The sequence below is a fragment of the Myotis myotis genome, unplaced genomic scaffold (assembly GCF_014108235.1).
Source record: "Myotis myotis isolate mMyoMyo1 unplaced genomic scaffold, mMyoMyo1.p scaffold_m19_p_5, whole genome shotgun sequence".
Taxonomy (NCBI): domain Eukaryota; kingdom Metazoa; phylum Chordata; class Mammalia; order Chiroptera; family Vespertilionidae; genus Myotis; species Myotis myotis.
In genome coordinates this window covers 1,153,843-1,176,803 of record NW_023416357.1, presented here as the reverse complement: position 1 = coordinate 1,176,803, position 22,961 = coordinate 1,153,843, and the positions used below count along the sequence as shown (strand labels likewise).

The 22,961-nt window shown below is 55.6% G+C and overlaps 2 protein-coding genes across 2 annotated transcripts; both read right to left on the bottom strand.

The window, feature by feature from the left end:
* Positions 1 to 10,723: 10,723 nt before the first annotated feature.
* On the bottom strand, positions 10,724 to 16,564 carry MCIDAS (multiciliate differentiation and DNA synthesis associated cell cycle protein). Its single transcript, XM_036310902.1, has 7 exons — positions 16,448 to 16,564; positions 16,282 to 16,372; positions 16,063 to 16,151; positions 13,294 to 13,363; positions 12,651 to 12,880; positions 12,158 to 12,268; positions 10,724 to 11,913 (listed from the first exon to the last, which is right to left on the bottom strand). Exons 1-7 carry the CDS (start codon positions 16,562 to 16,564, stop codon positions 11,482 to 11,484), a joined length of 1,140 nt encoding a protein of 379 aa, XP_036166795.1. The 3' UTR covers positions 10,724 to 11,481.
* A 4,291-nt stretch (positions 16,565 to 20,855) lies between these two features.
* CCNO (cyclin O) lies at positions 20,856 to 22,961 on the bottom strand. The gene is made up of 3 exons (XM_036310735.1): positions 22,567 to 22,961; positions 21,909 to 22,094; positions 20,856 to 21,570 (listed from the first exon to the last, which is right to left on the bottom strand). The coding sequence occupies exons 1-3, from the start codon at positions 22,915 to 22,917 to the stop codon at positions 21,085 to 21,087; spliced, it is 1,023 nt and encodes a 340-aa protein (XP_036166628.1). The 5' UTR covers positions 22,918 to 22,961; the 3' UTR covers positions 20,856 to 21,084.

Genomic DNA, 22,961 nt, shown 5'->3' with positions numbered 1-22,961 from the left:
GGGTGTTACCATCTGTGAAGTTGATTTGGATCAATTTCCAAGACTCGTGTTGGAAATTTTTCCTTGATTTTATTTTTGTCTGAGATTCCATGAGATGCTCAGACCAAGACAAGGGTTTGAAGAGCATCTGTAAGAGGACACCCATTTTATCCAGAAAATTCTTAGACATTAAGAGGGGAAGGCACGGCGTTCCTTTTACTTAACAGGAGGCCGGAAGCAGCGCCCACATCGCACCTGACTGGCTTCCTCAGCTCTCACAGGAGACCTTGAGCTAAATGATCCCTGGTGCTTACCTGTCAGTTTCAAACTCGTCCCTGCCCCCCTCCAAATAGCAATTATTTATTCTATTGGATTAATTTGATTTGAAGGACCATTTCTACATGTAGCTCTTTAGGTGAAGATGCTTATAGATTAAGCATTTCCCAGCAGCCACCGGGGTTCCTAACAGAAAGTTCTTCCTCATCCCACTGCAGAACCCAGAGCCAGCCCAGACTTCCCCACCGGCATCACTCCCCAGGTGAGTTACTCCACCCCAGGTGAGCTACTCCTCCCCAGGTGAGCTACTCCACCCCAGGTGAGCTACACCTTGTGTGGCCTTTGTGGGGGGCTGTTTCTCTCTTTTCCATGTCCCGCATGGAAAAGGAAACAGTCCATTTGCTGAGTGGAGGAGCTGGAGATTAAGAAATTAAAGAAAGACCAAGACGCAGAAATAGATTTTAAGCTGGGGCCAGGTGGGCGCCATCCTCTCTGATGGAGAGGCGGCAAAAAGCGGCTGAGCCACACAGCAGGTTTATTTTAAAGGCCTAGATTTACATATCTAGTTCCGCCCCTGCCTGATTAACATGTCCAGCCTTATTGGGGAAGCATGTTCCCAGGGCGTGGCTCTGCCTAAGCTCTGAGTTCAGCTGACAAGAATTATAAGAAAATGCCTAGGTGCCTCCCTGGCGGCCCTCTACATCTCCCCCATTTTTGTTTTTTAAGCTACTATAATAAAAGTAAAATTTTAAACATTAATAGTAGGGCTCTAGAATTAAAACAATTGCAAACAATGCAAATACTAAACTACATACATGTTATCATTTTCAAAATTTGAACGTTAAGAACAAAACTGGCTATTAAATAATAACAAAACAATGCCAATGCAAAACAACGATATGAGAAATCAGAACTATGGACATATTAACATTCTTGCTACTAAATGAAAAAAAAGTCTCTTTTGCTGCTGGTGTATATTTACTCAGAGTCCTTGGACTTGGCTGCGCAAGACTTTGCAGAAGACTGGCAGCTAACAGATGCTAGCATGAGCAGGAACAATGTTGAAGAAGTAGGTTCAACTTCTTGCTTTTCCACAATCTGTTGCGCTTCAGTCGTTAACTTCTTCAGATGACTTCATATTGGCACAACAGTCCCTTGCATCTTTCAGTTTTTTCTTCACTTTTGCTGTCATTAGGGCAGTACTTAGTCCTTTTTAGTGAATGTCTGAGTCCATTGTGGTGACGGATGTAACGCTCTGGCACCCGAATTGGCTGCATTGCTCCTTCTTCCTTGCTCTTGGTCCTGGGCAACCTGCAGCAATGCACAGGTGCTGACTGCTATCATGACAAGGCGTCTTCACCATCTCCATCTCTGAACTGTCTCTCCTGTCTTTGTGGCTGGAGCAATCTGGTCAGTTGGGATCTGTTGTTGCAGGAATCCACATGGCCTGGAAGCTGTTCTTCTGAAAATATACAAACATATTCTCGACCAAAGGTTAAAGGAAAAACCTTACTTGGGATTTTTTCTTTGAAATGATCTTCTCCTGGCTTTCCCTGACATAATCTGTGTTTTTTCTGGGTGTCTCGCTAATGAAAAAATTTTAATTTAATTATAGGATCTATTTTCTTACATGAAATTTTTTCACTATATTTTTCCACTATCCCCCCCCTTTTTTTATTTTTTAATTAGAAGGATTTCTTGGAAATTTTATAATGCAGTCTAGATAGCTTTAAATATTAATTTTTTGCACAAAAATATGACTGCTTTAGGTTCATAGCATGATAAGCAATTTTACCACGAAATGAAAATTTTTGTCAATACCTTTTGAACAATTACTTATTTCAAATTAGCCAAATTTAATTAATTTGAAAACTTGACAACTATGTTACTGTCAAATTTAATATTTTAACAATAATCTTAAATTTACACTGTAAATATTAATTGAAAGGATCACTTTACATCCTTGAGGAGGCTTAAGCATTTCTGTTGTTAGGCTAGATTTAAATTTAGAGTCTGTTAAACTAAGCCTTCATTTTTCTGGGTACCATTTTCAGCTGGGCCAAGTCTCTTCTGTTATTTGGTTCCTGATTTGGGCTTGGCATGGGAAGCAAGAAGCAGCCATGGGGACAGGAGACCTTCCTCAGAAGGGGCGAGTGTTCAAGCCCCTGCACCATTGGGGGGGTGAGGATCTGTGCCCCACCTCTGTTGAACCCCAAGTTCTCTCCTACTGGCCCCCGACTGTGCCTGTCTTAGGTCGCCCCACCCTGTGGGGTCTTACCCGTCTTTGACTACCAGCCATCTCTGGGCCAAGTAGGGTGATGTGAGGTTTAGTTCTGTCTCCTTGTTAACCTATGTCCCTCTGGCCTCCATGCCCACCAACTGCCTTTGGATCCCCTCGCCTGCTGGCCGAGCCCAGGCATTGATCATAGGAAACCCAGGTTTCTTTTCCAGAGAGGGCCCAACTTACGCCATTGGGCAAGAAACAGATCCATGGTACCAGCTTTTCATGATCTCAGTTTGAATGGAGAGCTCAGATAACAGCTGTAGACAATTGGATTGTGAGAAGAGGAAATCCTCTTGGCAAAAAGGGCAAGAGAGGTCAATACAGAATGCTTAAGTGCCTTCCCAGGGGGCCTTCCACACAGTGGAAGGGAATAAATCCTTTCATGTCCTTAAATATTAAATTGTTGCCAAACATTCAAAAAAATTGTAAGTTTGTTTGGGATAAATGCACAATATACTGTTTTAAAGCATCAAAATTATTAATGAAACTTATAGAATAATACCATGTAAGAATATTCTTTGTTCTAGGTCATGACAATTCAATTTTAAATGGACTGTCTCGAGGTTTGGAATGAGGAACCTAGTTTGCAAAAAAAATGCAATTTACAGAAGCAGAGACAGCATGCTATCCAAATTACAGTTTTGGGTAAATACATTATCTAGAGTCCTTGGGTAACCTAGGTTAAACTTAGGCATATTATCTAAATTACAGTTTTGGGTCTCCAGAACACTGAGTTGACACGCTAACTGGAGCCCTCTGACCTTGGGATAGTTGTGCTGTCCTTCCCAGGTAAAGGAAAATTGTGCCTTCTAAGACCAATATGAAACTTACAGTTTTTACCTGAGTTAATTGTTACCATACTTCACTTTACTATGCCCCAGGTGGTCTCTGAGCTGTTGGTTGTCTGGTTTGTCTTCTTTCTGCTGGATTACACTTGGAGAACTTCAACTTAAAAAAGAAAAATCTTTCTCTTTTACACCAAGTAACCCAGAGGATTATTTCTTGGATCTTGACTGAGAGTGCCGCAAGGCCATGTATTTCAAGTCAAAGTCATTAAACATTTATGGTGACTGTACTTATTTTCAGATTTGGTATTTTAACAGCAAATCATTAGATTATCCTATAAATATTAGTGGAAGATATTTCAAAATATTAAAATTTCTCCTTTTTATTAAATTTAAAATATTTTTAAACAGCATTCCCTTTCAGCTTATTTACATATACAAAGGGATCATGGGAAGCCTTCAGTAACTTTTTAGAAGAATTTTACTTTACTAGGATTCAATTGCTTACAAAGATTAGTAAATTTAGTAATTTTATGTCTGATACATGAGGTGCAAACGCTGCCCCACCTCCAGCCTAATTTAAAATGCAGCGGTGTGGTGCTTTTGTTAGTTTAAATAAAGACATTACTACTAATAAATCAATTTTTTCTTTTATTTGGAAGATATTTCTTATGCAACCAAGCATATTATATTTTGAAATATTGCACTTGGGAAAAACTGTCAAATACATATCTAATTAAAAAATTTTCAACATTTAAAAGCAGTTCTCAACATAATAGGATCTAGTCTTGACCATGGAATCAATTACTCTTTTTTTGTTTATGATATATGTATAACTATGGTTCTGCTGAGAATTTAAGATGACTTAAAAATGTCTCTTATCTACAAGACTTTTAAGAAATACGAGCTCGGGAGAGCAACTAAGATGGCGGCATAGGTAAACACCGGGAAATTATTGCCTCACACAATAATTGAAAATTACCCCAAAGGACTGAGCAAACATCATCCAGAACAACAGGAAGGCTGGCTGAGTGTAAATTCTACAACTAGAAGGAAAGAAAAGCACGCTGAGAGCCAGAGGCGCTGTGGAGGTGAAGTACAGAGGTACGGCGGTGCGCGCGCGCGCGGAAAGGGGGTGGCGCCTGAGGACGCGGCTGACTTTTTGAATCACAAACTCCCGACGGCTCTGAACTCCGGTTCCGGGAAGTCTCTGGGGACCCAGGTCTCACACGGGGAGAAGCTGGTCTGTCCGGCAGCGAGCGAACTTGAGGGCGGCTTTCCCTCAGAGGTGCTTGCAGCCGTTACCAGAACACTGAGACGCGCGACTCCGGGCGGAGAATCGGCCATGGCCGCTTTCTCCGCCCTCTGACTCCCTGAGACCCCGCCCCACCCAGGCTGCGGCAGAGGCTTTTGCATGTGAATGTACCTAACTGCAGCCCAGCCAGGCAGACCCGGAACTTCCAAGAGAAGGCCCAAGGCCCCGCAGCGGCTTGCATTGCTTCACAGCTGAGCCTCTTCGTGGCTCCTGCTGTGTGGCCTCAGGCAGAGGCTGAATTAGCACCTCCTTAGATCCAGGAGCCACTGTACCCAGTGGTCAGAGGGGGTCCATCCAGACTGCAATTCCTCAGATCCATAAGGGACGCACTCAGGGAGCAGACTCAGTGAGCACCAAAGCCCCACTGAAGCAAGTCTTGCCCCAGAAGGGTGTCTTCAGCACAGAAGTTCTCCCACTTTAGACACAGCTGATTCTCACAGCCAATTGGCCTGGAGGTCAATTCCTCCCAGTGATTCTACAACAACCAAGGCACCAAGAGTGCACCAAGAGTGTCCACCCCAGGTAACTGGGGAGGCTGAGCTACTGGGCCCTACAGGACACCTGGCGCACAGGGCCACTCTATCAACACAGGGAAGCTGCCAAAATGCGGAGACAAAGAAACAGGTCACAAATGGCAGAAATGGAGGAAAGCAAACGATTGGATATAGAGTTTAAGGCCACGGTTATAAGGTTTTTCAAGAATTTTATGGAAACCGCCGATAAATTTAATGAATCCCTCAATAAGTATAGGGAGACCATGGAGGACATGAAAAAGGACCAACTAGAAATTAAGCATACACTGACTGAAATAAAGAATAATTTACAGAGATCCAGCAGCAGAAAAGAGGATCCCAAGAATCAAGTCAAAGATTTGAAATACAAAGAAACAAAAAATACCCAACCGAAAAAGAAAAAAGAAAAGAGATTCCAAAAATATGAAGATAGTGTAAGGAACCTCTGGGACAACTTCAAGCGTACCAACATCAGAATTATAGGGGTACCAGAAGGAGAGAGAGGGCAAGATATTGAAAACCTTTTTGAAGAAATAATGACAGAAAACTTCCCCTACCTGGTGAAAGAAATGGACTTACAAGTCCAGGAAGCGCAGAGAACCCCAAACAAAAGGAATCCAAGGAGGACCACACCAAGACACATCATAATTAAAATGCCAAGAGCAAAAGATAAAGAGAGAATCTTAAAAGCAGCAAGAGAAAGACAGTCAGTTACCTACAAGGGAGTACCCATACGACTGTCAGCTGATTTCTCAACAGAAACCATGCAGGCCAGAAGAGACTGGCAAGAAATATTCAAAGTGATGAATAGCAAGAACCTGCAACCAAGATTACTTTATCCAGCAAAGCTATCATTCAGAAGTGAAGGCCAGATAAAGAGCTTCACGGATAAGAAAAAGCTAAAGGAGTTAGTTCATCACCACCAAACCAGCATTATATGAAATGCTGAAAGGTATTCTTTAAGAAGAGGAAGAAGAAAAAGGAACTCTTACCATTTGCCACAGCATGGATGGAACTTGAGAGCGGATAAATACCACAGGATCTCACTCATTTGTGGAATATAATGAACAACATAAGCTGATGAACAAGGACTGATCCAGAGACGGAGAGGCATTGATTGGACTGTCGGGACTTGGAGGGAAGGTAGGGGAGGGTGGGGGTATGGGGGAAAGATCAACCAAAGGACTTATATGCAAGCATATAGGCCTAACCAATGGACATGGACAACGGGGGGGTGAGGGCATGAGCGGGGGTGGGGGGGGTGGGGGGTAGAGGGTAACGTGGGGACAAGGACACATATGTAATATCTTAATCAATAAAAAATATATATATAAAAAAAAAAAAGAAATACGAGCTCTATTGTCGGCCCTTATAAGCCAACTGCTTAAAACATTGGTCTATCATACTACTGAAATTATATTAAGACCGTGATCGCTAATTATTAAGTATTAAAAATATTTTCTTAAAAATAGTATTAAATAAATTCGTGAGGCAAGCACACTTTCTGCCCCATCTGCATTTCCGCAGTAAAACTCCGCCTTAAAACTCCACCCCTGAAATCCCAGCCTGCCTTAGTGAGCAGACACTCCTTTGGTGTTTGACTAAATCAGAGGGAGGGGCTTTTGCTGTTTCAAGATGGCGGCCCCCAGGGGCGCAGTGAGCCATGCGGCCGACATGGCGGCTGCCAAGTCAGGCAGCTCAAAGTGGCCGCTGTCTACATTGTTCTTTGATAGAGCAAACCAAAACCCCTAAAAGATAGATGACCAACATTATATTGTAGACAAACAGAAATCTCATTAGCTGTATATACCCTCTATAATTATCTTAAAGAATATCAATCAAATTTAAACTGGTTTTTGTATTAAAAAATTTTCAGTTGAGATCATAAAATTAATCCTCTTTTTTAAATCAGACCAAGACATAACATATTTTGAATTCCTAATCATTTAAGAGAAAACACACTTTATTTTTTCAAAAACAAGTTATACATTAGATATTTAATTTCTCCCGATTCAATTTGCACTTTAAACTTTCAGAGCTTACAAGTCAAATATTAGCAGTTCTTTGATTGACTACACTTTTATATTTTTAAGAATAAATATTGAAATCTAATAATTAACTTTAAACCATATTTTTTCTGCGCGGGGAAACTGAGAAGCGAACTTGTAGGTATTACAAAATGACTACTGGTGGAAAGCTGATTTCAAAGGAGCCACCTTTTGGCTGCTTGACCTTTTCTGGGAAGGTCGCTAGCAAAAGGTGTAGCCATTGAAATGCAAATTAACATTCCTAAAGATGGCTGCTGGCGGGAATTGGATTACCTGAATGCTAGGAGAAGGGCATGTCTACCCCTCCCTCCATTAAAAAAAGGGTGTAACTTTAAACTTTTTTAATGGCAAAAAAAGAGACTTTTACATTTAAGGATACATTTCAAATAAAATATAAGGCATTTTCAATTAATAGATTAACTTCTATCATCTAGACTTCATATTAGGCATACTCAGATCAACATTTCAATATTATAAATCTCAATACTTTTCTCAGGTTCATCTCCGCCATTTTTAAGGCCAAAACAGTCCCGGGTTTTTATTCTGTACACAGCAAAAGGTCAAGATCAGCTCAAAACTATGCGCACTCGTTTTTAAACTGGCCTTCTCCCTTTACATGTGCACAGAAATCCCAGATGCATTTATGAATTTGTAAAAAGCTTTAAGTCATTAGCTGGAAAAGATAAAGATGGCGAAGATGAGGCGAAGAAGTGGCTTTCTTGGGGAGTGACGTCCATATTGGATGGCCACGTGAGATTCCCCACCTCGTTTCTTAGGGGGAAGATTCAGTAATGGTCTGGCATTTACTCTTTTTATTATATTTATTTTTCAATTTTTACTTATTTTTATTTTTTTAAGGAAAGAAAAGATTTTCTAAGATAAAGAATCATTGGCAGTTGCTGAGAAATTCCTTTAATCCTTTTCTACTTGGTTACAAGTAGTTTACACGTGGAGGCAGAGGAGGTGCAGATGGTATTCTTAGAGACTCGTACCCTCCCACTCCAGGCTGTAAGGCCATGGCTGCACCCCACTTAGACATTCTTAAACTCTCCTGTGCCGAATCAAGGCCATCACCAATTAAAATAGGAATTTTCTCTGGACATTTTGCTGAGTATTGGTCACACAACTGCTTTCTAACCTTTTCCCAGGTTTCATCAACAAAGCTTAAGAAAGAAATCGAGAATTTGACTACAATTAACAGAGCATAGTTTAAAGCATTTTTTTTTTTGAGGATTACCCACGTTTTACACCTAGCTATTTCATATCAATTCACAACAATACACTCCCCTTACCTTATTCCTTTAAATCTGTGTGCACACGCTTCTGGGAGTGACCCCCTCGCTTTCTTCTTTTGCCTCCGTACTCAGTCCCTGTTTGGGGGCGCCAAATGTGGGGGGCTGTTTCTCTCTTTTCCATGTCCCGCATGGAAAAGGAAACAGTCCATTTGCTGAGTGGAGGAGCTGGGGATTAAGAAATTAAAGAAAGACCAAGACGCAGAAATAGATTGTAAGCTGGGGCCAGGTGGGCGCCATCCTCTCTGATGGAGAGGCGGCAAAAAGCGGCTGAGCCACGCAGCAGGTTTATTTTAAAGCCCTAGATTTACATATCTAGTTCCGCCCCTGCCTGATTAACATGTCCAGCCTTATCGGGGAAGCATGTTCCCAGGGCGTGGCTCTGCCTAAGCTCTGAGTTCAGCTGACAAGAATTATAAGAAAATGCCTAGGTGCCTCCCTGGCGGCCCTCTACAGGCCTTGAATGCCACACACACACTGCTGTCTCAGCTGCAACCTCTCCCCTGAATTCCAGGTTCAACCACCAGAAATCAGAGCATGGACATCCTTGGGGGACTGCTGTTCTACCTGCCACCGCTATCTTGGCATGACTCAGGATTATCCCTCACCTCTCTTATCCAGCTGTCCTCAAATGGGTTCTCTGCTTCCACCCTGCTCTCCATGCCCACCCCACTCCAATTGTCCCAAAGAAATCAGAATACTCCAACTAAAATGGAAATATGATCACATAAACTTTTGGCCAAAAGCCTCTAATGGTTTTCCTCTCAGAACAAAGTCCTCATTGCTCTGGTAGCTCAGTTGGTTAGAATGTCATCCCTATACGCCAAAGTGGGTTCCGTCCTAGTCAGGGCACATACAAGGTTCCACCGATGAAGGCATAACAAGTGGAACAACACACTGATGTTTCTCTCTCCCCCCCGCCCCATCCTCTCTCCAGAATCAACTTTTAAAGAAAGGCTTTCTCTTCTACCCAATGTTCTCATTTCCCCTCACTCACTCAGTTCTAGCCACACAAGCCTCCTTGCTTTTCTCAAACGGTCGGGCACACCCTCCCTGCGTGCGCGCGCGCGCACACACACACACACACACACACACACACACACCTCTGCCTGGACGCTGGACCCTCAGACACCAGAAGACTCATTCCCTCGCTTCCTCGGGTCACTTCTCAAGCGTCTCTTTGTCAGGGGAGCTTCCCTGAGCCCACCCTACCTACCCAATCACCTGCCCCTGACATCCTCTCTGCTGAAACCCTAAGGCTTGTGCCCCGCAAGTCAGAGGTCAAGCCCCACCCGCAATGTGATGGTGGTTAGGGTTAGACAGGCCCTAGGGTGGAGTCCCCATGCTGTGCCCTTCCAAGGAGAGGATCCCTCATCACAGCCCTGAGCCGGCCTCTGGCCTGTGCTTCCAGCACCCGGATCTAGGAGAATAAATGTGCTGTTTAAGCACCAGCCTCTGGGGTTTCGTTAAAGTCGCCTCCGCTGAGAACTCGCCTCCCTCTCCTTCACGGGTTTATATATCCCATAGTATTTCTCTCGCTGTTTCCTTAGTATTTCTCTCGCTGTTTCCTTAGTATCTGCTCTTTCCTTCGTATCTGTATTAGCGAGATTCTCAGTAACATGCAATGGATGGACAAATCTGATTTTTAAAACTCAGCTACAGCTAAATAATGCAAAGCTGGTCATTTCTGCCACTAGTTCACAGGAGAGCTGCTCCCCACGACCCCCTGCCCCCCAAGAAATGGAAGATGCTTAAGCAGTGGAGCTGCCAATGGCCAACATAACAATTATAGGTCTGTAATCTAAATGGCAGCAAGAAATGTGTTTTTAAAAAATCCTGGCATAAGGCAAATAGAAAACATGCATATAAGATTTTTAACTTTTCAATCACTGAAGTTAATGCATTGTGGAAACACCAATCAAGGAGTGACAAGCTGTGTTTGTTTCTTGGGACAAGGTAAGGACTTTTTTTTTTCTAGTCCTGAACGTGTTAACATTATAGTTGAGCTGATACGAATTCTGAGCCATCCAGTGTGTATTTTAAGTTCATTTGTTAGACAAAATATGAGGAAATGTGGTCTCTTTTTATCACTTTTCCTTCTGAATGGCTAAATACAGATAACAGCACTCGGGCGAACTGGAGGAGCCGGTTCTGCCCCTGCCCAGCTCCCGTCACCTGAGCCCTGTGCTCAGTGGGTAGCTGAGCCCCAACACAAGCACCCCCACATTAAGAACTGGGTTACATGGCTACTCACATCATTTCAAAACAGAGAAGGAAAAGGAAGCCACACAAAGGGACAGAAGAGCAGTCACAGGGCAGGCGCTGCCTAGCATGTATGTTTTTCTAAGAAGGGGTCACAGCAAAATGGGTGTTAGGTGAAGGCGTGCCCCACTCTACCCATGGGGTCCACATAGTTTTACTTCTGCAGAGATTTCCACACTTGGTTTCTGGCCAAAAATATGAACACTTCCATGTGGGATATGCACGTTCTTCAAACAGCTTACGTTTCTTAAAGGTTCCCTGTGGCTCTTCTGTTTAGACAACGCTGTGTGTAAAATTACCATAAACATTTACCATCCACGTTCCAATGGGACGGCCTGTAGCCGCAGAGAAGTGGAGGGGGCGCTCCTCCTTCTGTTCCGGCCTCCGGAGAGAAGTGCCAAACGTCACAGAGCCTCGGGCCGGGGCTGAGTCCCAGGGACGCGCCTGGCCGGCGCTCCGTCCCGTGTTTCCTGATGAAATGACTTCCCCTCGGAACCTCCACTTCCCTCACGAAGCCAGGGCACCTTCCCATTAGAAAACAGCCACGTGGCGAGGCCCCTCCGGCTCTAAAGCGCACAGTGTCACCGGCTGAAGCTGCTCGGCTGCTGCGCGCGAGTTCATGGTCGCACATCCAGGCACGCGGCCCGCTGTGGAAGGGGCGGGACTAGAGCATCTGCACCAGAACTCTGCAGCGCGCCCGTCGGGGATCCGCTCCTGCGGAACGAGGCTCAGCTGGGGACCCAGCGGAATTTGTAGCCCCCGCTGGCCGTCCGGATGGTGAAGGCATTGCCCTGGGGGAAAGACAGGGTGCGGATGGTGCCGTGGCTGCGGATGGGGGTGCAGAAGGAGCCGCCCTCCTCCAGCTCCCCGCGGCTCAGGTCGGGCGCGCGCGGGCTGCAGTCGGTGCGCAGCCCCCGGAAGGCGCCGTGCAGGAGCCCGGGCCGGCAGGCCAGGCCCCCGGGCTCCGGCTGCAGGCGGAGGCGCTTCGGGTCGCGACTGCGCAGAGCTTCCTCGCAGCGCTCGGAAAGGTCCCGCAGGAGGGCGTCTACGTGCGCGCAGTCCGGCCCCGTGGCGCCCAGCAGCTCCTCCAGGCTCCTCTTGGCTGCGGCCTTGGGCAGGCAGGGCTCCCCGCCCTCCGGGGCCTGCGTGATCATCAGCTTCTGCAAAAGACGGAGGGGCCCCCTGGGGCCAGCGTGCTCTCCCGGGCCGGCTCCGACAGCTGGGGGGCTGCCCGGGGCGCACGGCACCTGGGCGCACCTGTGCCCCCGGACAGGGATTCGGCGGGCTCCCCACGGGCCTCTCCGTCCTCCACCAGCCGGGCCCGACGCTGGAAGCGGGGCAGGTGCACAGATCGTCCCGACCGCCCGCCCGCCCGCCCGCGGCGCCCGCTCTCACGCCGCTTACGTCCAGCACCGACGCCAGGTGCCGGGTCCGACTGGCAAGTTCCTTCAGCCGCACGTTGCGCTCCCGGAGCGATGCGATCTCCTCCTGCTTCTGGGTCAGCGTCGCGTGCAGCTGCGGGAGGGGCCCCGGTGAAGGCGCTGCGCGAGTCCACCCCGGGGCATTCACACCGGCGAGAAGCCGAGTTCTCTGCTGTGACTCTAACATAGTGCGCTCTCGGCCCCACGCCCCTCCGCCCCTGGGCGCGGGCAGCTCCGACGAGCCCTTCCCTCGCCGGCCAGGACTCGCTCAGCGAGGGGCACTGGACGGGGACACCCGTCCCGCACAGGGGGGCTCCCGAATGCCGCGGCCCTGGAGAGCCGGGCGGGGCTGGACACTGAGGGGGAGCCCAGGAGCAAGAGCAGCCCCGGGAGCCGCCTGGGTCCCGGTCCCGAGGTCCCGACACATCCCCACCCTCCGCCCGCCCCCAGGGTCGTGGCCGCCGGCCGGGCCCTACTTGGTTGTTCTCCACCAGCGCGTCCCCCAGCGCCCGCTGGTTCTGGTCGGCCAGCTCCCGCCAGTACTGCTCCGCCGCCGGGGGCGCGTCCCCAGGGCGAGGCGGCGGCGGCGGCGGCAGGGCCCGCGGGTCCGGCAGGGGCGAGAGGCAGGGCCCGAAGGGCAGTGAGTCGCCCGGAGAGCAGGGGAGGTCTCCGCCGGCCGGGGGAGGCGACATCCAGGGGGCCGAGCCTGAGGGAGAGCGGGAGCTGGGCGCGCAGCCTCGGACGGCCCAGCTGGGGCCCGACGGGGGCCGCGCCGGGTGCGGGGCGCCGGGTAAAGCGGCCGCGCTCTGCGTCCTCCCCTCCCGACCCCGGTGCACACGGGCAGGTGCTCACGTCTGCTTCCCGAGCGGGTCTCGCCGGGGCCACACACCCCGCAGCTCTGCGCACCCCGTCACTCTCCCTCCCGGTCACCTCGCAGGCGGGGCCCCTCCCAGAACCCGCACGCGATTCGTCTCCGTGGCAAGGCTGCGGCCCCCAGCGCCCCGGAGCCCGGCCCTGTGTGCGCTGGGGTCGCCACCTCCGGACCAATGTCTGCACAAGGCTGGACGGGTCGGGACCCCGGGACCCCCCACCTATCGAAATGCCCGAGACGCCACATGCCTTCGATGAGCTCGTCCACCGTCGCCCTGAAGTCCCGCAGGTCCCAGTCCGCCGCCTGCGGGCCATGGCTCTGCAATAAAGCGGAGGCGGGAGTCCGTGTCACGAAGGCGGGCGTGGAGCACCGCCGCTGTCCTCCCGGCCCGCGGGTATCTGCCCGCCCTCGCTCCCATTTGAAAACCAAAGCCCGACCCGAGGCGCAGGGCCCAGCAGGCCTGCACCGCCATGGCGGGGGGCGGGGGGCGGGGAGCGGGGGGCGGGGAGCGGGGAGCGGGGAGCGGGGAGCGGGGAGCGGGGAGCGGGGAGCGGGGAGCGGGGACCGCCCGCAAGGGGCCGAAGGGCGCGCACAGCGAGCGTCTGAGTCCGGTCGGTCCCTCCGCGCTCAGAGCAGCGGCCCCGCCCCGCCCGTCCGCGCGCCCTCATTGGCCGGCCGCCAGCCAATCAGCGGCCTGCGCGCTCCCCGCGCCTGGGAACTTCCGCGCGGACTCACCCGGGACCCGCCTGGGGGCCGCGCTCCAGTCCCGCGGCCGCACCCGACAGCCAGCACCGGGGGTCTCACGGGCCGTGACTCGAGCCCTGTTTCCCGCCGAGGCTCGGTCGCAGCCAGACCCAGCCCCGTAAAGGGAGGGGGAGGGGCGCTGGGACGTGGGCGCCGGAGATGCCGCGGAGCCCGGCCGCTTTCCTGTCCTGAAAAGTCGGGGTTGCCTCCCCCAGAGGCGATGCGCCCCAGCGTTTGAACTGCTCTCCCCGTGGCTCCTGCTGTGCGCGGGGCGCGGGCTGGAAGGGGCCCGGCACCTCCCCGTCACCTTAATCCGAGCATTGGACTTGATAAAACTCCTCGCGCGACGTGGGAAACGCGGGGACGTGCCGGCTCCGCGATGCAGGGGGGGAGGCCCTGAGAGCTGCGCTGCCGCCACGTGGGAGGCGGGCGCCTCGGTCCTCCTCCCTTCGCACCCCCAGCCTCGGCGTCCTAAGGGCAGCCTGGCGCAGGCGGCCGGGAAGCAGGGGGCTGGTGTGGCGGACGCCCGGTTGCCTGACCCATGTGGCTGACCGACAGGTTCCTTTACTTGGGCGTGGTCTCCCTACAGCCCTTCGTGGCGCCATCAGGGAGTTTGTGAAAAGAGGAACTTACTCCTCCCCGACTTTGCAGGCGGAACCAGAGCCAGGCTCCGCAGGGAGGAGGGGAACAAAGCCCATTGACAAGTCCTGACCGCAGAAGCCTGGAGGCTAACAGGAGGGGGGGTTGGGGCGGGGGACAGGAGATGCTTCCGCTGCGTGTCCAGGTGTGACCCATGCAGGCCTCCAGCACTCAGCACCGGTCTCTGTGCACCTCCCCCAGCAGGAGGGGAGGAGGCGGCCTGGGAAGTGTGAGGGGGCCTGGACTGGCCAGCGTCTCCCAGGGGACCTTCCCCTCGGGTCCCTCCCCTTTGCGTCAGCTCCGTCTTCCCCAGGAAAAGTGCTGGACCTCCTGGGCCATCGGTGTGAGCTCTGCCCTCAAATGTTGAGTCCTAGCTCCCCAATGAGATAAAACCTGGCATTTCTCCACGTACAACAGCACCCCCCCCCCCAACACACACACACAGACGGACACAGGACATGACATCAAGTGTGAAGCTCTCTCTGGGGGCACAGATCCAGGGGAGCCCGCTGGGCTCCTGCTACCCGCAAAGTAAACACCTGGAGGGAGGGCTGTGTCGCTCGGGTCAGAGGAAAGGAGCCCAGACTGTCTTTCCTTGTTTGAGCATCTTGATCTCAAAAGAACCGGGGACTGGCCTCCGCGGGGCCAGCCCACTCTCCCCTTCTGCCTGGGCAACCTCTGTTCTCAGGGGCACCCACACCCAGGCCCCGGGCTCTGTCCCTCCGCGGAGGCCTGGGAGCTCTGCTCCACCACCTGCCCCAGTTGTGGGCCGTCCTGTCTTCGGGAGAGTCCTGTGCTGGGCCTGCCCACGGGCCCCTGGTGCGGGAAGCTGGCTTGGCACCCGGCGCTGCCTGCAGCCGGGCCTGCGGGCTCCTGGCGCGGCCTATCCCAGGGGAGCAGGCTGCCGCCTCCGCCAGGGCAGGGCCGGGGCGGGGCAGTGTCAGCCCTGGGGAGCAGCAACGCGGGATGGAAATAGAAGACAGGTTTTGGGGGTAAAAGAAAAAAGTCAAACGCCTCTTTGTCCCCTGTGGGTAGGTAACGCGAGCCTTTATGGGGAGGAAATATTCCAGAAGCTCCCAACTGCCCCCGGCAGCCTCTGCAGAGTCTCCGAGTCTTCGGTTCCTCCCCCGCTTCCAACTACGATAAACTCCCTCCCATCTCCCTCCCGAGCTCCATCCCCCGCGCTCCTCCCTCCACGCTCCTTGGATTCGGGGAATGAGATGGTTCACCGGAGGCCGCAGGGGACCGCGGGGTGGGGGCGGCGTGTCAGACGCCCAGCGAGGCACTGTGCTCCCCTCCCGCCCGGCCCCTCGGGGATCGGTCACCCCCTCCTCTGTGGCAGCTCCAGGGGAGGATGGAGGAAGCACAGAGACCCGAGGCGCGTCTGGAGCAGGAGCCCTGGGGAGCCCTGCCCTCGGGGAGCCCTGCCGGAGCCAGCGCGGCTCTGAGAACGGCCGGCCGTGGAGGCGCATCGGGAGGACGGGCGTTCCGACCCCCGAGGCGCAGAGTCCGGCCCGCGCCCCCTCCCCCGCTGGCCAGACGGGCCTGCGCTTCCCCCGCAAGGGCCGGTGCGGGAGCGAACCTGTAGTTTGGGCGCCGCGGGCGGCGAGGGGCCCCGCTCGGGAGGGAGGTACCTGCGAGGCGGCCGAGTCCCCGGCAGGCGGCGCGTCGGGCCGGAGGAACGAGCAGTCGGCGAGGTCCTGCAGGTCGATGGTGGTGAAGGCTGCACGGGACCGGGACGCGCGGGCGGACCGTGAGCCGCGCCGGGAGGCGGACCCGGGACGCAGCTCCTCCCCGCCGCGCGCGCCCGCCGCCCAGCAGGGGAGCCCCCGGGGCGGGGGCGACGGGCTCACCGGGCAGCGCCGCGGGCTCGGCGCCCGGGGGGTCCTCGTACACGGGCACCGGGCCGCCGCCGCCGGCGAAGAACTGCCGCGGAGGGACGAGCTAGGCGGGCACAGGGACGGTGAGCGCGGGCCGGCCACGCAGCCCGGGGCCTGGGGACCCGCCCGCCCGGCCCACCTTCCTCTCCGGCCGCCCGGGCTTGGCGAGGGCCCGGCCGCGCAGCTCCTGCATCCGGTTGGGGCAGATGCTGCCGAAGGCCCGGCGTCCCGCCGCGGCTCCCTCGCGCGCCTGCATCCCGCCGGCCGGCCCGCACCCCGCGCTCCGCACCCCGCGCTCCGCTGGCTCTGCAGGTCCCGCGCGGCCGGGTGGAGCCGGGGGACGGAGGTGCGGGGGAGGGAGGGGAGGGAGGACCCCGCGCGGGAGGGGCGGCTCGCGCCGGAGGTGGCGCCGTCAGCCCCGGACAATCTGCCGCGGGCGGAGGCGTTAAACCCGACCCGGCGACGGCTTCCCCCGGGACCGCGAGCGCGGGGCCCGCGCCCGCCAGCGCCCTTTTGGCGAGTGTTGGCGCCGCCGCCTCCAGGCCGCGCCAAAGGGAGGCGGGAGGCAGGGTTCCCGGCGCGCGCGCCGCCTTCCCGCCGGCGGCAGGTGACACGCGAGGGCTCTTTCCCGTGTTCTCCCCACCGGCCGCGGAGCGGGACCTAAACGCGGTCTCCGGAGGCGGGGCCCCGCTGCAGGGTTTGTGGGAGATGGGACCCCAGCGGGAGCTCGCCCATCACAGCAGCCCCTCCCCCAGGATCCGGAGGGAGCGCTCAGGCCTCGACGTGCGCTCACACTGGGGAACTGGTCAGAAGCTTAGGGCCCCACCCGCACTCCCTGGCCCCGCACCCCTGGCCCCGACTTTCCTGGCAGCAGCGCCTGAGCACAACCTTTGAAGGGGGGTCAATAATAGAAAAGTGACACCTACACATTCTCCAGTTTCAGAAAACGCCTCTGCGGGCAGCCTCTGCCCCTCCCGCCCAACCAGGCTCCAGGGGCTCCGCTGCAGCCCTTGGCCACCCCCCCCCCCACCCGCATCTCCAGGTCCTTGGGTGAGGGGCTCTCTCGGGACCACTCTATGCATCTAATTTGAACAACTGCCTCCTGTTGGGCACCTTGTGTCTTACACCTGGTAGTCTTGACAGTGAACTATCCTCTTTATTTGCACCTGTTACCTGGATTAATAAACAGGACCCCTGTTATTAGGGCCTAGCGTGGCTAGCGAGCCACATGCGGCTCTTTGGCCCCTTGAGTGTGGCTCTTCCACAAAATACCACGTGCAGGCGTGTAAGTACAGTGCGATTGAAACTTCCTGGCCCATGCGCAAGAGTTGGTTTTCGGCCTGGGCGAGTCTATTTTGAAGAAGTGGCCTTAGAAGTGGGGGGTGTCGGTTGGGCGTCGGGAGACAGGGGGGGGGGGAGGCATGGGCGAGTTGAGTGAGCCAGTCAGTCAGCAGTCTCATTGTGCAATGGTTAGTGCTAGTCGCCTCCGCAAATCGCCCGCGGGTGACAAAAGATAGGAAACAAGTATACAAGACGAGTGTGGATGGGAGAGTTGGAAGGGGTCGACCTCAGTGAATTGAGGACGTTTTTAGCAAAGGCCAGCTTAGGAGTCCCCTAATTAAGTTAATAACAATGTACCTACCTATATAGTTTAAGATTAAAAAATTTGGCTCTTAAAAGAAATTTCAATCGTTGTACTGTTGATATTTGGCTCTGTTGACTAATGAGTTTGCCGACCACTGGCCTAGCGGGATGGAGAGTAATAACAGGACCCCCAGCAGGATGGAGAGTAGCCCAGGCAGAGCTGGGATAGACTTAAAGACGCTGGTCCCTCTGTGGGTGGGGGCACCCAGCTGGGGAGGCCAGTCAGCTGGAGTCAGGGTGATGTCCCTGGGGACCAGCCCTGCCTTTGGGGTCAGCGCCTGGGGATCAGAACCAGGCTCCACCAGGTCCATGAGCCAGTTGTTTAGGGAAAACATGGCTGACTTCAGGAGTGTTGCTGTGAAGTTGTGTCATGTGACTGGTGCTTGGCGGGATGGATTCATGTTGTTGTCTTAGGAGCCTTCCAGCTGCGCCTCAGCCTCCCACAGCCTGGTCCAGGCTCTGTCTCCTGAGCAGCCAGCCACTGGCCAGCCCATCCCTGCTCCCCTCCTCGCTCCAACTTCCAAGCCTGCAAAGTAGGGGGGCTCTTAGCTAAGTTTCAGGGTGATCTCTACACATGGAGACCATCACTGACTTTCCAAAACAGGGTCGTTTCCCACCAGTGAGTTCCAAATCGGGGCAGAAAAATATGGGCGTTGTGCATGGACCGTACCCTAGAGCAGCGGTCGCCAACCGGTGGTCCGCGGGCCACTAGTGGTCCCTGAGGTCCGAAAGGATGGCGGCCGCTGGTTTAAGGGAACCTGTGGCAACAGGACCTGAAGAGGTGACAACCTGAGTCCCCGCCTGGAGGGTTCTGGAACCAGATCACACAGACCTTGGCTTCGTGGTGGAGTAACGCTGCGCGGACAGCTCCTCCCCGTCACACCGAGAGCCTGTTCCCTCCGCCACCCCCCTCCCGCCGGGCTGAGGCGGGCGCTTTGGAATTTGGAGATGATATGACTTTATCCATCTGCTTCTTAATGTCACAGACCAGCCTCTCCTCAGTCAGCGTGGGATCACCACTTCCCTCTCCCCAGCCAAGGAGGGCCCCCCCCCCCCCCCGCAGAGCCTGGTGAAGGGGCTCATCAGGAGGGGGGGTGCTCCGAGGCTCAGGGCGAGGGGTCCCGACTGGGGAGTGCTTGGGGGCCTGGTGAAGAGAAGTGCAAGGAGACTAACTTTGCTTTGAGTTTGTTTGCATTTTATTTGTGCATATTGATCATGCATTTAGACTTCCTCTAAATGAAATAGAAAGTCTTTTTCAACCAGAAAGAAAATGGGAATAAACTATCACAAACAACAGTATGTTCACCTCCGGGTGATCAGGTTTTCCTGCACCTGCTTTATCGCTGTTTCTGTCTCCAAGATCCCCTCCGTCCACTGTGAGGGCTGCCCCCAGCCTCCTCGGAGACTTGCCACCTGCTGGGCCCCTGCTGGGGTTCGCCTGGGCCGTCTCATTCACCGCAGGCCTCCGCCCTGCAGACAGCGCTACTGTTTCCCCCTTTTTACAGAAGATACTGAGACACAGTGATGAGACTTGCTTAAGGTCACCCAGCAAACTGACCCCAGAGCCCACTTGTGTAACTGGCACTTTATACCCACTGCCTCACAACCACCTCACGTAGGATTTAAGCAGCCGGAGAGCATGAGTGTGTGTGTGGGGGAGGATGGGGGTTTAATAGGGGGGATGAGGACACATTTGTAATACCTTAATAAAGAATTTTTTTAATATATTTTATTGATTTTTTTACAGAGAGGAAGGGAGAGAGCGAGTCAGAAACATCGATGGGAGAGAAACATCGATCAGCCGCCTCCTGCACATCTCCCACTGGGGATGTGCCCGCAACCCAGGTACATGCCCTTGACCGGAATCGAACCTGGGACCCCTCAGTCCGCAGGCCGACGCTCTATCCACTGAGCCAAACCGGTTTCGGCAAAGAATTTTTAAAAAATAAAAAAACAGCCTGTTAGAGGGGTGCAGCCACGCCCACTGCAGCCTGTGCGTGGGGAGCTGGGCTAGCGGCTAAGGGGGCCTGGAGGCAGATCACCTGCCTCCTCCCCACCTGCCCCACTGCTCACCCCTCCCTCTGCAGCCAGAGTCCTTCTCTGAAAACGAGAAAGGAGCCGCTGCCTCATGGGATTGGGCTGCAATAGGAATGCTGAGCACAGTGCCTGACCCTAAGCGCCCAGTGGTAGCCATGGTTACCAGGGTTACCATGATGCCAGTTAACCTGGGCTCATGCATAGCAGGTGTGAGAAAAGCCTGGTTGCAGGCAGCAGGGCTGGGTTTGTGGTGGCCATTACTGCCCTGCAAAGCCCTGATTTCTGGCACCTGTGAGGGCGGGGAGCGCTCCCTGCCCTGTGCGTGGGCCTGTCCAGTCCCAAGGCTTCCCAGACGGGCACCAGCATGTGCACCCTCCCCTTCTCCGAAGCATGGGCAGCTGTAGGCTCTAGTCTGCAGTACACCCCACCACACCCTCTGCACCCCTGGGTGAGCCACCCTCGTTCTGTGACAGGAGGGGGGGGGGATGGAAATCACAGGGTCTCTGCCTACCATTGACTGACTCACCTTATAACCGGAACCAGGTCATTTGGACCTCTGGTACCTGGTGGGGTTCTTATTGATTTTTGAGAGAGGAAGGGAGGGGGAAACATCAACGTGAGAGAGAAACAGCCAGAGGTTGCCGCACAAGGAACTGCGACCCAGGTACGTGCCCTGACCCCTGACTGGAACCGGCCAGCATGTGGTGTATGGGGGACGCTCCAACCAACCGAGCCACCCCAGGCTGACCTGGGCTCTGGTACAGACATGCCACCTGGAGTGGAGCTGGAGGGGGGGGAACCCAGATTGCTGCCTGTTGCCCAGGCCTTCACCATCCTCCTGAGACAAGCACGTGTAAGAGGGACATTCAGACAAACCAGGACAGAGACAGTGGCCAGACAGCCTGTTTATTGGAGAAAGGCGCTCTCCCGGGCGCTCAGTAAAATAAATAAACAACCAGACACAACCATGACGATCCTACACTATTTACAGACCCACGCTCCGTGGGCCAACGCTGCATGCTCGCCCTCAAAGCAGAGGCAGCGGCCGCCCGCCAGGCCAGGGCACAGGAGGCCAAGGGCGACCTCATTCCCAGCTCAGCTGGGGCTCGGGGACAGGCTGCTCTCGCCCCAGGCCTGGAGGCGCAGCATGTGGGCCAGGGGCGCGCCATTGATGGCCACAAGGAGCCGCAGCTGCGCCAGGCAGTCCTGCAGCTCGGGCTCGGGGTGCCCGCCCAGGCGCAGGTCCACGGGGCGCGGGAGCCCGAGCAGCCGGTCAGCCAGCGCCAGGCAGCAGATGGCAAGCAGGGAAGGGGCGTAGCTGCTGAAGGCGTAGTCGGCCAGGCTCAGCTCGGCCACGGCGCGCGCCAGCGCCTGTGCCTCCAGCGCGTGGGAGACGGGGGCCTGCCCGGCGTCCACGCGCGCGTGCGTGAAGTGCTCCAGGAAGAAGCTGAGGGTGGGCGCGCCCAGGCTGAAGCTCAGCTTGTGCAGCACGATGCGCTCCAGGTTGCAGAGCTGCTGCCGCGAGAAGGCGCCGCCGCACAGGGCCAGGAGCTGCTCCACGCGCGGCGGGTGCACCTCCACCTGCAGCACAGGGCGCTCAGCCCCCGCCGCGGCCTCCAACCCGGGAGAAACCGGGGCCCCCTCCCTTCTAGCGAGATGGCCGTGACTTCCACGTGGTCACCTGGCCGAGCTCCCAAGACCTTCTCTACCTGCCGTCCCGCTGAGAAACGGGCGAGGGAGCGAAGGGACTAGGAGTGCACGGGCCGCGGGGACGCGCGCAGCCCAGCTCAGTGGGGGCGGGGCTAGGGCTGTGGGGTGCACCGGGTGCCGGCGTCTGCCCGGAGTTCAGGGAGCCCCGCGCGAAGCCGTGCGCGCCGGGAGAGCCCGCAGCCGGGCGGCCCAGGCCCGCGGGCAGGTACCTGTTTGCAGGCGATGAGCAGCGCCGTGACCCCGAGCAGCTGGAAGCAGTCGGCGGCCACCGGCGTGGTGGCGAGGAAGCGGTCCAGGGTGTTCACCGCCAGGCACAGCGACTCGAAGGAGAGGCCGAACCGACGGTGCACGGGGATCAGCCAGCTGACCAGCTTGCAGCGAGACTCCGCCGTGACCTGCGGGGGGGCGGGGGGCGGCGGAGCTGGGCGGAGAGGGGCTGGGGAGGCGCCGAGCGGGGGGACCGGGCAGCTCCGTCCCCCAGGAAGGCAGGGGGAGGAGGAAACTGCTGAACGCGTGTCAACTGGGAGCCCGGACCCGCGCCCGCCCGAGAGCAGCAGGCACCGCGCCGCCATCTCGGCAATCCCGGGGGCGGGGGGGCGCCTCGCAGATGAAGAATCCAGCGCAGGATCGGTAAGCAGCCCGCGGGGTCTGCAGCCGCCCGACTCCCCCTACGAACCGTCTTCATGCCCCTGCCCCTGCGCCCCGCTAACCATTCGGGTCCCTGAAGCCGGCTCGGCCCCCTTCGCTCCGGCAGCAACTGCAGCCCCTTCGCTGCGTCGGGGCAGGGCCCGGCGGGGCAGGACCGGGGCTGGCGCGGGCCAGGGCCCGGGGCGGAGGGCGCGGCGGGAGGGCTCCACCGACGCTCACCTGCGGCTGCCGCGCCAGCGCCTCCCGCGCGTGGAAGTGACTCTCGCGCGCCTTGCGGAAGGCGTAGCAGCTCTGCCCGTAGTCGCGGAAGGTCCGTAGGTCCAGCTGCACCGGCTGCCGGGCCAGGCCTCTCGCCCGGGGCGCCGCGGGGCTGCCTGCGCCGTCCGAGCCGGAGCTGGGGGACGCGAACAGGTCGCCGACGCCCGAGTCGCCGGGGGGTGAGCGCGGGCGCAGCGGCTGCTTCCTCCGAGGGCGCGGGCGCCCGAGCTTCTTCACCGGGGCGCGCGGGTACCGGCCCTTGTCCCCTCTCCCTGCCCCGGCGGCGGGGCTGACGGGGCACGGGGTCACCATGCTGCGGCCGGGCCCCGCTGCTCTGGGGCTGCGGCGGGCAAGGA